The sequence below is a fragment of the Pinus tabuliformis genome, chromosome X (genome assembly GCF_031772625.1).
Source record: "Pinus tabuliformis cultivar Carrire ecotype Pingquan chromosome X, CPIR1, whole genome shotgun sequence".
Classification (NCBI taxonomy): domain Eukaryota; kingdom Viridiplantae; phylum Streptophyta; class Pinopsida; order Pinales; family Pinaceae; genus Pinus; species Pinus tabuliformis.
In genome coordinates, this window is record NC_142308.1 from 640,299,630 (window position 1) to 640,314,742 (window position 15,113).

Here is a 15,113-nt window from a genome sequence, read left to right on the forward strand (position 1 = left end):
GGAAGCACTTTGGCGGAGAAGGAGCTACTTGCTAAGATGAAAGTCTAATGAGACAAGCTTATCCTACTCCGTTTCATTCGCTACAATGGACACCAGGATGGTTTTTTGCCTAGTGGGGATCATCTAACACCTATTGGATAACACTGAGAACTATTTTATGTTGTTGGTAAATGGGAATCTAGAAAGTCCAATAACATTTTAGATGGATATTTATATGGTAATTATATATATATTGGAATTTCAAAATTCAAGAAGGAAGATAAGAAACTGATTCCGGCCTCTAGGCAAGTTAAGACAATTACAGGTTTCTTTAGTGGAGATAAAAAGAGATCTCATTGAAAAGAAATTAGTTTTTGGAAAAAGAAGTGAAAGTGGTGTAACAAATGGACATTGAGAAGTGGACTTGAGTCAATGCTAACCTCATTACAAAAAGGAATTAGAGGCTGGAAGAGTGGACTACAGTAGGTCTGTTTTGTGATTCAAGAACAAAGAATATTGTTATTAGTTGTTCTGGAGTGGAAGATCGGGGGTAGAAGATAATGCCATTGCCCTTCTTACAATTGGGTGGAGAAGGTTTCACCCTTTTGAATTCTAGGTTGGGTGGAGAAGGTCTCACCCTATTGAATTCAAGGAGTTTCAATGAATAGATAAGTATTAAGATTGTTTTAAGTTTTTACCTTTAGTCAAGAGTGTCTGGTTAAAAACATGCAAGTAAAATCCATAATTTATATTTTATATGTGATATAGATTTCAAAATGAATGATGAATGTATAAAGATATGTTATAAACTTAGTTTTTTGCAAATCTGTAGTTCAAGTGCAATTTGTATTGCTTGTGTGAACACCACTATAGAGAATAAGATGTAACTGAATAAATGGAACTAATAACCCTACACTCATATAGAATTGTGAAATGGAGTACCATAGTAAAGTTTGGAGCAAAAATAGTAAAAGGTGGAAACGATATTATAGGAAAACTTGAACCCACTGAATCAGTTAAGTAGAAGAGAGTTTTATATACCTCTAAAGAAAGATAGTATAATTATAATTATTAACTGATTCCAAAGAGACTTAGTTTTGTTATTTCCTCAGAATTCCAAGTTTAAATTTAACAAAAGTGTAATCACAAAGAATAATGGTGAATAGGTTAGGACGGAGCTGCTGACTCTGCAACGACTCAGTCTAGTCCCCTAAGCAACTGTGCAATTCATTTATTAAGGAGTTCCATTAATGACCTTAAACCTATTAAGGAAACTTACATTGAAATGTTGGGTAGGGTAGCTAAAACAACTAGATACTTAAAGCCAGAATAATAACATTATTGTATAGTAATAAAAAGATTATTGTATAGTAATAAAAGATGTGCAATATTTATAGTAATATATAGCAATAACAATAATGTACAGTAACAACAATAATATAAATTAACAACAATATAGGCATAATATAGACATGATATTAAAAGGGCAGTGGTTCAGAGAGCAGTAAAAACCTAAGGAACATGCCCAAGCTTTTCATGTACAGAGATAAGCTATTATTAACAGTGTCCCTGAAAATGAAGTGAAAGAAAAAAAATGAAGTGAAAGAAAACTCATGGAATCTGAGACCATAAATAATACTAAGTAAAACCAAGACTTTGTACATAAGTGCTTTAAGAGTGAGCTATATTATTAAGGTAATTTTGCCTCAAACCATAACCATGTACGAGATCTTGGCGCAAAGAAACAAAAATATTAAAATAAAAATGCAAGACACAGCAACTTGTAACCATAAGATGGGCGGAGACCCAAATCTTGTAACCATAGGATGAGTTGAGACCCAAATTCTTATAACAAGTTCAATTTTAATAACTTCGGCATCAACGATCGTTCATTCTGAGACCTAAACCGTCAATTGCCAGTAAACAAACATTTTTTTAACTTGAGACCCTAATTCTTGTAACCCATGAAGCAGTAAACAGGTCTTTATGGTATCAAATGCCAACTTGGAAGTGTCATTGTCGAGGGTGTCATCGTGCTCTTCGGCCCGATTCTCGAAGGGTGTGGTTGTAGCCACTCAAGAATCCTGTGCAATGACAAAGGACCCGAGTTAGGGTTGGTAAGATTAACCTATGAACATAAACCAAAGAAATTGATAATTAAATGAAGATTTTAGCAACCCTCTTTGTACCCGAGTCGGCTAGAAGGTGAGGTGGTGAATTCCAAGTTGTAAGCTGTCATCGAAATTAATTTTACACTCTCCATGTAGGAAGAAGTTAACAACTGACAACATATTCAGCCCAGTGCGAGCTCTACAAAGCTGGATAGCTCGAATGGCGGGATGCTATAAGGGTAGCAATCATTTCTGACCCTGTCTCCACAAAGAAACCTGGTCAGATTTAGTGGAGGTTAAACTGAAAGTAGAGAAACGAGCTACTGTGAAGTAACTTACCCTACATTTAACCGGTGAAATAATCCCCGAGGACCTGCAAACGAGCACCAAGAGTCTACCAGTTGCATAGCGGCAACCTTGTAGTGATAATGAGGGAAATGTGTTGGGTCACCCTTGGAGTAGTTACCCTAAATCTCGCACAATAGACCAGAGTCATTGGATCAACCCGGAAAGATCTAGCGTGGTGAGTATTCCATATGTCAAGCCGGGTACATGCACCATTGGGGAACAATGCCAGAAACATTGAGAAACCTCAAAGGTATCGATGGTAGGTAAGGTATTTTGTGCTGTGTTGGGACCACAAACTGTAATCCAACCAAACCATAGTAAGGAGATATAAATGATGGCAATGTAAATTAAAATGGGTAACGTGAAATAAAAACAATGCATTAACTCTTGTCACCACGTTTAAGTTGACAAGATTAAACCGATGTATATAATGTCATGGTTATATATATATATATATATATATATTATAGGTCTTTTTTTCATATGTGGTAAACTGCATAAACATTAAGTGAAAGTGTTATACTAGCACTCGCTCTATTGGCATATTGCATGTGTTCGCTTTCATTTTGATTTGACACTTTGTTGCCTTCCTAGCAAGGAATCCAATTTTTACATAAAAATTTAGGTTTTTATTGAAACCCTAGCACTCGCTATATTGGCACATTGATTTGATGTGGTGTCTTATTTTTTTTACTTTTGAGGTAGATAAAAATTTGGAAGTATTGGACATTATTTACCTTGTGGTACAACTTTGAATAGATATGGTCAAACCACTTCTTTAATATTTAATTCATGAAGATTTTATTTTGGATCTTGTTTATGAAAGATAAATATGATTGATATCAAAAATTTAAAAATATATATATATATATATATATATATATATATATAGATATATATATATATATATTTTAAAATGGTCTATTTTAAAATTATGTGGAATATTAATATTTGTTTCCTTTATCTTCAATAAATTTAATATTTTTTAAATCACAATAATTAAGTTAAAAAACTAAATGTGCAATATATATTCATCATTTTTCTCATAAAGATGCCCTATTCCCCAAGCTCTCTAACTAATCTTTAAGAATATGTGAGTATCAAAAACATTTTGAAAAACTCTCAATATTAAAACTTGACTTACCATTGAATTCAATTACAATTAAGATTAAAATGACATGTAAGAATTTTTTTCATCAAAATTGTATATAAAAATCAAATAGCATTTTTCTACAGTACACAGATGTTATATATTTACATATTATAGCTTTATTAATGATTTGTCATATCCCGAGAATATTGTAAATATTTTTTTTAAATAGCGCACTAAAAAAACAAAAACATTATTAGTTGTATAAACTTATATTTTTCTTTTAAGTAAACAGAAATATAATGACAAGGAGTTCATGTTTTATAACGACACATTTGGTTATGTCATGGATATATATATATATAAAAAAAATGTTGCTAAACCTTAGCTGTCCTTTCTTCCCCCAACCGTGGGGTGTTCTCTAGGAAAAGGGGGGGGAGGGGGGGGCTGTGCTGTAGGGACACACAACGGGAGAAGGATGGAAAATTACCAAGTCTCGTGAGGATCAGACGGTAAGGGCGTAATATGCCTGTAGACGAAGACGGTGGTCTTCGAGCCAGCTAGGGGGGAGACTAGTCTTGAAAGATGGTCTCACGGACATGTGGATGACTAGCTGCGAAAGGCAATGGTAACAATACTTTTCATTAGGGAAAAATAAGTTCAATAGAAAAAGCTTTAGGGCTCTACAGAAGAGACCCAGGTACGCAAACTCTGACGTGTGTTTAAACAGAGAAGTTCCTATAATTTTGCAGTTTAAAATTTAATAAGATAAGGGATAACAGGAAGGTAGTAGGGTAGATTTTCTGCTTATCCGTGAATGTGGCAGAAAGACAAAGTAGTTTACTGTAGGAAAAGTCTACTGAAGATTGTAACGAAATGAGACTCGGTATATTTATGAAATTTTACTACTTGCTCTCAATATTTCTTTTAGGGAAATAGTCTAGGAGAAGTTATAACGAGTGGGATAGCTAGATTCAAAATGGACAGGGGAATGAGGGAAAACAATTAACCCTCTTAGTAAATAAATTTATTAAGATACATTTAAAAAAAAACTAGTAAGCAGATAACTGCCTGAGGAGGGGACTGTTGATAAATTTTAGCTGTGAAAATCATGCATGTTTAGCAAAAACCGTATAAAGTAAAGAGTCGTAGTCTGGATATCAGTAACTCTTTGTGCCTTGAAATTTTACTCTACAAGGAGAGTACCCGGAAAACTGTCCCAGCCTTGGTAGTGAGGGTGGATAGACACCCGCAAGCTGCACGTAATCAGAGCTGGCTATAAAAAAAGAAAAGAAAAAAAAGCTCGTGAAAGATGAGATTCGAACTTGGGGAGCTCAACAGCCCGAAATAACTTCAGAAACTCATTCATGTGTGTATATATGGAGTTCAAAGATGGGGATTTAACCATAAAGAGGGAACCAAGACACAAAAAAAAGGTAAACCCTTGGATGCTGGAGGATTCGAATGATTCTTTTCTTACCAACAGAGGTCTCGTAACCATGGGCCCCTCATCATGCCGGAAGGGAAACCCTCCTAGCCAAGGGAATCGTGAAGCGGGGTATCAAGAGCACAAGTTTCCAGGGCAAGTGGGAAGCTAGAAAGCCCGAGCACAAACACTCTGTAATAAAGTGAATGGAGCGTGTGAGGGACAGAGACAAGCTGGTGGACTAAATTGACAGCCACACCCAAAGATGTGAACAGGACGAAAAGTTTGCCAAAAAATTTAACTATAGATTCTCAACCTTTCATAGCGTAAACCATTCTCTATAAATTTAAAAAGAAAAGAACCTTTAGGGTAAACCCTTCTCTATAAATTGGGTAAGCAAAGAACTTTTAGCGTAAACCCTTCTCTATAAATTTGGAAAGCAAAGAACTTACAGCATACACATAAATGAACATAAGCATAATACATATATCACCATACAAAAACAATTCTGAACAAAGATGTGAACCCCGAACAAAGTATGCAAATTTAACTGTATATCAGGAATAAATCAACGAATTACAGCACAGAACTGCTGGCTTCGCTAGCTACATCTCATAACAAAATTAAATTGTGCCAATTTGGGGAAAATCATCCTCATAAGAGGACAAACGATGAGTTTATATAATTACATCAATAAACTTGTATCGTGGGAGGTGCCTGAAAACAAGAGGCTCCCAGTGCTTCCAGAAAAAAAAAAAAAAAAAAAAAAAAAAAAAAATTCAATCGGGACATCAAACCCATTAGATAATGCCATTCTTCTTGCAGTCGAAGGGGTAGACTTTAAACTTGCCATAGCAGTAACCCTGTCTCGGATCCTTTTTTCACGACAGAAGCTTACCCGTGACTCGGAGAAAGCTGTTGTGGAGCCGTTGCCTACCAGAGGGTAGACCCATCTCCAAGAACTCCAGCAACCCTTGTTGCAAAGTAAAAACACAGGAAAATTGATTAGCGATTTCATATAGGGTATCAAACAAATTCAACAAATAAAGAACTAATGGGCCGAGAGCCTGAGGAAAACTAAAGTTTTACCTGTAAAACGTATTGAACCCTCTGCCAGAGCAAGCAGCTGGACCCAAACTGTGCCATCGACCACCAAGCTGCACCGCAGGTGTAACAGGCCACTACAGAGAAAATTTGTGGATGAAAATGCGAAACAACTCAGGTCATTCCCTATGCATTTGGGGTTTGTGAAAATTCTGGCGAAGTCTCCACCATCAGATAGCCTTGGATTGTGAATCACTTGGATCTAGGCAAGGATCCTGACCAGAAGAGGGTGACCGAACAGTCCACCAAAGCACACATAAAAGAGCGCAGTCATATATTAAATCACTTCATCTGTTAAACATCACCACATGGAAATATAACACATCGAAAGGACAACTGGGGAGATTACAAAACAAACCATATCCTACAAGATAGCTGTATCATTAAATGTCACAAGGAAGTCGTGGAGGAGGTAAACCCTAGAGGTGATGCGGTCATTTCACATGGTAAAATTTCCACGATTATTGACGTGGCAAAGGGGAATTATAAAAAAAAAAAAATCGAACGGGGACATTACAAGTGGTATTAGAGCCAAGTTGCAAGGCTGTCACCTCTGGGCTTTGTTTTTTGTTTTTTTTAAATGTCAATAGCCTGTATAGTACCATTTATTTTATCTCTCATGCGCAGAAAGAAAATAGCTCATGCATTAACCTCCTACTGTGACTGTTTATGGCAAGAAAAGGTAACAGCGAATTGAGAATATGAGGAGGGCAGACAGTGAGACACACCAGTTTGCGTCGGGTCAGGGACCTGCAACAGGTCTTGGGAGCAATCCCAAATTATGGGTACAACTGAGCGAGGAGGTGCACATTACCAATCAAGAAATTTTGAAAATAGTACAAGAGTTGAAGAATGAAATGGCTCGATTATGGAAAGATAATGCACGGTTAACAATGGAACAAGAGAGAATTATAAAGAGTCTCTTAGATAAATAGAACCAGAAGCCACCATATCCTAGCACTGAATAACAAAGAATATCAGGAATACCAAATCACCCCTATAGAACCCGAGGAGTCAAAAGGAAGGGAGGAGGAACGCTCAGACAATGCCTCCGAACAACAGACATCCAAAAGGCAGCAGATCGAGCTGCAAGGGGAGTTTCTTAAAATTAAGCCCCCACACTTCGATGGAGAGCAGGAGGAAGCGACTAAAGCCTGGTTGATTAATATGAACAAATACTTCTAGCTGTATGAATACGATCACAACCTCAAGGCGTGATTGGCCATTTTCCAATTGCCGGGGAAGGCCAACTTGTGGTGGGAGGAAGTTAAGATGGTAAAAGGGGTAAGCGAACAGACTGTCACCTTGGAGAGATTTCAAAGGTATTTTAATGAGCAGTATCTGACTAAGCGCTTCTATGATGAGAAGGCAAGGGAATTTCATGAATTGCAATTGGGGCAGAAAACTATGGACGAACTTATTACTCGTTTTACTTCCTTAGTCCGCTATGTTCCTTACATCCGACAAGAAAAAGCTAAAGTGCATAGATTTGTCAGTAGCCTACCTGTAAGTATGAGGGAAATGATTGAATTTGAAAATCCTAAGATGATCGACGAAGTTATTTGGAAGGCCCGAATCTGCTATCAGCAGAGTAAGCAAAAGGGAGAGCTCTTGGGTAAGAAGTGGGTCAACAAGAGAAACAAAAAATTGGTTGGTGGCACTAAAGGAAACCATGGTGGAGGGAGCAAAGGATTTGTTAAAGGACAAAAAAGTAGAAACTCTCAAAGGAATGTGTTCCGATCAAAGCCCCCAGTGAATCTAGAACTAATGATCAACCTGGGAAAATAGACAATGAAGGGACAACAAGGGCCTCGGTGCAATGCTGGGGCTGTGGCGGCCCCCATTACGTGAAGAACTACCCTCAGTGAAAAGAAGCTGAATAGGTCTCCCAGGTTTATGAAGCCTCTACCGTCAGTGATGTGGGAAGGAGTCTGCCAAGGATTAATGCCACTCTAGAGGATCGCCAGGCGGAATATCAGCCGACTATGGTGGAATTTGAAGGTAAGCTCTTAGACCTTGCTGTAACTATTTTAATTGACCCTGGTGCAACATTAAGTTATATTAGTCCTAGGATTGTGGAGCACTGTAAACTGCAACCTATTAAGTTCAAGGACCCCTCGCTAGTTCAGTTGGCAACTGGGGAAAAGAGACGAGTAATGGCTAAGGTCAAAAACTGCCCATTGAGTATAGCATGACAGTCCATAACAGAAGATTTAAATATGCTTCCCCTTGGCTCATACGACATATTGATTGGTATGGACTGGTTAGAGAAACACTTGTCCATAATTAATTTCAAAACCAAAACTATCAGCTATAAAGACGAGCATGGAATAAAATAGGAGATGCATGGGATTAAGCAGCCAGTACATATTCGACCCATAACTGCCTCACAGTTAGCCAAATGCATCAGGAAATGATGTCAGATTTATGCTATCCAGGTGGGATATGCTGACGCAAAAAATAAAACAGCCACACTGGAGAATAATCCTGTGATACAAGAATTTGTTGATGTATTTTCAGAAGAGATTCATGGGCTGCCACCCAAGAGAGATATAGATTTCACCATTGAATTGGTGCCAGGTGTAGCCCCAGTCTCTCGCGCACCTTATAGGACGCGTGTACCCGAATTAACAGAGCTAAAGATGCAGTTACATGTGCTGTTGGATAAAAAGTACATTCGCCCCAGTGTGTCCCCTTGGGGAGCTCCTGTATTATTCGTCAAGAAAAAGGATGGGACTCTTTGCATGTGTATGGACTACCGCCTGTTAAACAAGCTGACAATTAAAAATAAGTACCCCTTACCCCGTATTGATGAGTTGTTTGACCAGGTAAGGGGGCAACAATTTTCTTGAAGACTGATTTGTGGTCAGGTTACCACCAAATCCGGATTAGAGAGAAATACATAGCTAAGACAGCCTTCAGAACTCGATATGGCCACTATGAATTTATGGTTTTACCTTTCAGGTTGACCAATGCCCCCGCCACCTTTATGTGCCTGATGAACAATGTGTTTCATCAATGTTTGGATAAATTCATGCTGATTTTCATTGACGATATATTGATTTACTCTCAGACGATGGAGGAGCATCAAGAAAATCTCAGGTTAGTATTACAAACCCTTCGAAAGCACCAGTTATACACTAAGTTTAGTAAATGTGACTTTTTCAAGGAGCAAATTCAGTACTTGGGCCATATCATCACTAGCGATGGGATCGCCGTGGATCCTGAAAAGATAAGGACCATCATGGAGTGGCCAATACCCAAAAATGTGGCAGATATCCTATCATTCATGGGGTTGGTAGGCTATTATAGATGGTTTGTAAAGGGATTTTCAAAGGTGGCTTACCAAATTACATCCTTGCAGAAGAAGGGAAGAACCTTGAAATGGACCCTCGAATGTCAAAGAAGCTTTGAACAACTCAAATATTTACTCACTACAACACCCACTTTAAGTATAGCCGATCCCAGCAAGGATTACGTAGTGTGTACTGAAGCAAGTAAAGAAGGATAGGGAGGTGCTTACGCAGGAAGGAAAAGTGATAACATACGAATCAAGGAAGTTAAAAGAGCATGAACAGAAATATTCTGCTTACGATCTAGAACTGGTTGCTGTAATACACGACGTGAAAATGTGGTAGCATTATCTTGTGGGAAGGGAATTTATGTTATTAATAGACCACCACAACCTGACTCATTATTTTAGCCAGCCCACACTAAATGCAAGGCAAACACGGTGGGCGGATTTCTTAAGCAATTATGATTTCGATATAAAGCATCTAAAAGGGAAAGAAAATCAGGTGGCAGATGCTTTGAGTCGGAAAGTGCAATGTTTGTACGAAATTTCTTGCAGTGAAAGAAGAAGCCCATTTGAGGAAATAATCAAGAAGGTAGCCGAGAAAGATGCTGAGTATCAGCAAATAAAACAACAAGTACAATTACCAAACAACACAGAAAAACAGCTAGATTACGCTTTGGATGCAGCTGGAATATTGTATTATAAGGGGAGACTATATGTACCCAACCAGGACAGTATTAAAACTTTGATAATGGATGAGCATCATAGAATTCATTATGTCGGACACCTTGGATATCAAAAGATGATCACCGCACTCTAGAAAGAATATTATTGGTTGGGCATGAAGAAAGATGTGGCTGGGTACTTGGCTCGATGTCTTGAATGTCAGCAAATTAAGGCCGAACACCAACATCCTGCGGGCTTGCTACAACCATTACCCATTCCGGAGTGGAAGTGGGAAACCATCACTATGGACTTCATAACAGGTTTGCCGAAGTCGAAGAAAAACAATGATTCCATCATGGTGGTTGTGGACAAGCTAAGCAAGTCAGCACACTTTATACCGGTACAATCTACTTACAGAGCGGTGCAGATCACTCATGTGTTCATGCAAAACATATTTAAGCTGCATGGATTACCAAAGGCAATAATTTCAGACCGGGATGTAAAATTTACATCGGCCTTTTGGAAGACACTGTTTGAGGAATTAGGTACTCAACTGAACTTTAGTACGACATATCACCCTCAAACTGACGGGCAAACAGAGCGGGTGAATCAGGTGGTGGAAGATATTTTAAGGGCCTATGTGATGCAGCAACCGACCAAGTGGGAGGACTATCTTCACTTTGTTGAGTTTGCGTATAACAATGGCTACCACACATCATTGCAGATGAGCCCTTTTGAGGTGCTTTATGGGCGAAAGTGCCGCACCCTCTTAAGCTGGAGTGGACCGGAAGACAGGTTGATGTTGGGTCCTAAAATGCTCCAGAAGATAGAGCAACGGGTTAAAAAGGTGCATTCTAATCTGAAGGTAGCCCAAGATAGACAGAAGAATTTCGCTGACAAGAAAATAAGGTTTAAGTAATATCAGGTCAGTGATCATGTATATGTGAGAATTCGAGCATGGAAAATCACTTTACAGTGGAGTGGGTGTGTTAAGTTGGCACCTCGATATTGTGGACCCTTTCAGAATTTAGCAAGGGTCGGGCCGGTGGCTTATCAGCTCGCTTGCCTAGTCATATATGAGTCCACAATGTCTTTCATGTTTTTGTCTTAAAGAAATATGTTTATGATCCTAAACATGTGATTAATTGGCAGGATATTCAGGTAAGAATTTCTCCGGTAAATTAATCCAAAGATTTCTCTTAAAAGAAAATTGACTCAGGGTGTTGCATATTTCAGGTAGAACCGGAAGGAGAAATCTAAGTTGAACCGCTGAGCATTCTAGACCGGAGATAAGTCACGCTACGGAAGTGGGATATTACCCAAGTTAAAGTGCAGTGGCAACACTTTTGGCATGATGAGGCCACTTGGGAAGACAAAGAACTTATGAAGCAAGCTTACCCAGGGTTGTTTATAACGGGAAGACATCAGGACGATGTCTGATTTTCGGGAGGGGCAGATGTCATATCCCCAGATTACTGTAAATATTTTTTTTAATTACCGCGGTAAAAAAAAAAAACAAGAACATTATTAGTTGTATAAACTTATATTTTTCTTTTAAGTAAATAGAAATATAATGAGAAGGAGGTCATGTTTTATAATGACAAATTTGGTTATGTCATGGATATATAAAAAAAAAAGACGGTTGCTAAACCTTAACCGTCCTTTCTTTCCCCAACCGTGGGGTGTTCTCCAGGAAAAGGAGCGGGGGGGCTGTGCTGTAGAGACAGACAGTGGGACAAGGATGGAAAATTACCAAGTCTGGTGAGGATTAGATGGTAAGGGTGTAACATGCTTGTAGACAAAGACAGTGGTCTTCGAGCGAGCTAGGGGGTAGTCTGGTCTTGAAATACGGTCTCACGGATGGGTGGATGACTAGCTGCGAAAGGTAGTGGTAACAACACTTTTCATGAGGGAAAAAGAAGTTCAATAGAAGATGATTCAGGGCTCTATAGAAGCGACCCAGGTATGCAAACGCTGACCTGTGTTTAAACAGATAAGTTCCTCTAATTTTGCAGTTTAAAATTTAATAAGATAAGGGATAACAAGAAGGTAGTAGGGTAGATTTTCTGCTTATCCGTGAATGTGGCAGAAAGACAAAGTAGTTTACTGTAGGAAAAGTCTACTGAAGATTGTAACGACATGAGACTTGGTATATTTATGAAATTTTATTGCTTGCTATCAATATTTCTTTTAGGGAAATAGTCTAGGAGAAGTTATAACCTGTGGGACAGTTGGATTCAAAATGGACAGGGGAATGAGGGAAAACAATTAACCCTGTTAGTAAATAAATTTATTAAGATACATTTCAAAAAAAAACCTGGTAAGCAGATAACTCCCTGAGGATGGGACTATTGATAAATTTTAACTGTGAAAATCATGCATGTTTAGTAGAAACCATATAAAGTAAAGAGTCGTAGTCTCGATATGCACCCAGAAAACTATTCCAACCTTCGTATGCATGGTGAGGGTGGATAGACACCCACAGGCTGCACGTAATCAGAGCTAGCTAAAAAAAAAAAAAAAAAAAAACTCCTGAAAGATGAGATTCGAACCTGGGGAACTCAATAGCCCCAAATAACTTCAGAGACTCATTCTTGTGCGTATATATGGAGTTCAGAGACGGGGCTTTAACCATAAAGAGGGGACCAAGACACAAAAAATAAAGGTAAACCCTTGCATGCTGGAGGATTCGAATGATTGTTTTCTTACGAGCAAAGGTCTCGTGACCATGGCCCCCTCATCATGCTGGAAGAGAAACCCTCCTAGCCGAGGGAATCTTGAAGCAGGTTATCAGGAGCACAAGATTCCGGGGCAAATGGGAAGCTGGAAATCCCGACGAAAAAGACTCTGTAATAAAGTGAATGGAGCGTGTGAGGGACAGAGACAAACTGGTGGACTAAATTGACAGCCATACCCAAAGATGTGAACGAGACGACAAGTTTGCAAAAAAATTCAACTATAGATTCTCAACCTTTCATAGCATAAACCATTCTCTACAAATTTAGAAAGCAAAGGACTTTTAGCGTAAACCCTTGTCTATAAATTGGGAAAGCAAAGAACTTTTAGCGTAAACCCTTCTCTATAAATTTGGAAAGCAAAGAACTTAAAGCATACAGATAAAGGAACAAAAGAAGAATACATATATCACCATAGCAAAACAATTCCGAACAAAGATGTGAACCCCAAACAAAGTATGATTATTTAACTATATATCAGGAATAAATCAACGAATTACAACATAGGACTCCTAGCTTCGGTAGCTACATCTCATAAAAAAATTAAATTGTGCCAATTTGGGTAAAATCATCCTCATAAGAGGATAGACGATGAGCCTATATAATTACATCAATAAACTTATATCCTGGGAGATCCTGAAAATGAGAGGCTCCCCGTGCTTCCAGAAAACAAAAAAAAAACATAAATTCAATCACGACATCAAACCCATTAAATAATGCCATTCCTCTTGCAGTCGAAGGGGTTGACTTTAAACTTGTCATAGCAGTAACCCTGTCTCGTATACTTTATTCGGGACAGAAGCTTACCCATGATTGGGAGCAAGCTGTTGTGGAGCCATCGCCTACCAGACGGTCGACCCATCTCCGAGAACTCCAGCAACCCTTGTTGCAAAGTAAAAACATAGGAAAACTAATTAGCGATTTTGAGATAGGGTATCAAACAAATTCAACGAATAAAGAACTAAAGGGCCGAGAGCCTGAGGAAAAATGAAGTTTTACCTGTAAAATGTATTGAACCCTCTGCTAGAGCAAGCAGTTGGACCCAAAATGTGCCATTGACCACCAAGCTGCACCGCAGGCGTAACATGCCACTATAGAGAAAATCCGCAGAGGAAAATGCGAAACAACTCAGGTCATTTCCTATGCATTTGGGGTTTGTGAAAATTTTGGCGAAGTCTCCACTGTCAGATAGCCTTAGAGTGTGCATCACCATCGATCTAGGCGAGGATCCCGAGCAGAACTGGGCGACCGGATGGTCCACCAGAGCACACATAAAAGAGCGCAGTCATATATTAAATCACTTCATTTGTTAAACCTCACCACATGGAAAAATAACACATCGAAAGTACAACCGGGGAGATTACAAAACAAACCATATCCTGCAGGATAGCTGTATCATTAAATGTCGCCACGAAGCCGTGGAGGAGGTAAACCCTGGAGGTAATGTGGTCATTTCACATGGTAAAATTTCCACGGTTGTTGAAGTGGCAAAGGGGAATTAAAAAAGAAAATATTTCGAACGGGGACATTACATTATTAATATAAAATATCAATTAAAATTCGAGGAAAAGAAGAAGATTTCACACTTTACTAGTTCATATTAATATTGATAGTTAATTATATAACATAATTAATATAAATTTTAAAATAGTTTTAAGTTAAATTGAGTCAACTCATGTATTCCTTCCGAGCAAAGCCATTTGAAATTAGATATTAAATGATGTGTGTTTATGGATTTGAGTTCATGCCTTCCCATTTCAATTTAAATATTAAATGCCATGAGTCTCTCTTACTTACAACTGGGTGATAATAACAGAATACCCTAAAGACGTGATGTTTAAACTACCTCTAACTTTGTATTACACCCACTTTCCTTCGAGACAACGCAAGTGGACAACGCACTAAACTGTTTTTCGTTAATGCTTAATGATATTATTAAACATTAAATTAATATTTAAAAATCAATTTTAACTTGTGATTAAATGATAATGGTTGGTCTAATTAATAATTCAATAAAGCTACAATATTTATAATAAGTAAATATTAATTAACTTAATGTTAGTATTAATATTATAATTAACATTAATGTTATTAAATTAATTATATAAATATATTAAATTAATGTTATTATAGCTTGAGTGGGTCTAATGGTTAAGAGGATGTTTTTCTCCTAAAAGGTCACATAAACTATGTATGTCTTCGTAGTCTTAGTAGTCGAATCACCGCGCGGAGGTGGGTCTCTTGTCCCACAAACAAGGGGGTCTCATACACCAATGAGGTGTCTAGCTTGGGCATGACCTTAAAATTGGATAATAATAATAATAATAATATAAATATTAAATATCACGTTCATAAATGT

The 15,113-nt window shown here is 38.0% G+C and overlaps 1 protein-coding gene across 4 annotated transcripts; it reads right to left on the reverse strand.

Annotated features, from left to right (window-relative positions):
• Positions 1–1,688: 1,688 nt before the first annotated feature.
• On the reverse strand, positions 1,689–14,131 carry LOC149141618 (uncharacterized). 4 transcript variants are annotated; one of them, XR_016264412.1, is made up of 4 exons: positions 13,754–14,131; positions 13,562–13,636; positions 6,044–6,273; positions 5,801–5,927 (listed from the first exon to the last, which is right to left on the reverse strand). XR_016264412.1 is itself a non-coding variant. In XM_089448116.1 (3 exons), exons 1-3 carry the CDS (start codon positions 14,025–14,027, stop codon positions 2,583–2,585), a joined length of 501 nt encoding a protein of 166 aa, XP_089304242.1. In that variant the 5' UTR covers positions 14,028–14,127; the 3' UTR covers positions 2,565–2,582. The 4 variants fall into 4 exon arrangements, 1 of the variants encoding a protein (XP_089304242.1); XR_016264413.1 differs by lacking the exons at positions 5,801–5,927; positions 6,044–6,273 and adding an exon at positions 1,689–2,063 and having other exon boundaries at positions 13,754–14,126; XM_089448116.1 differs by lacking the exons at positions 5,801–5,927; positions 6,044–6,273 and adding an exon at positions 2,565–2,734 and having other exon boundaries at positions 13,754–14,127.
• Positions 14,132–15,113: the final 982 nt, after the last annotated feature.

Coding starts and splice junctions, on each gene's coding strand:
- LOC149141618 (XM_089448116.1), bottom strand. CDS start 14,027: ATGTGTGCTCTGGTGGACCATCCGGTCGCCCAGTTCTGCTCGGGATCC. Junction 13,637..13,753: donor GGGTTCAATACATTTTACAG/GTAAAACTTCAT, acceptor CTTTGCAACAAG/GGTTGCTGGAGTTCTCGGAG. Junction 2,735..13,561: donor CAGCTTGCTCCCAATCATGG/GTAAGCTTCTGT, acceptor GTTGGATTACAG/TTTGTGGTCCCAACACAGCA.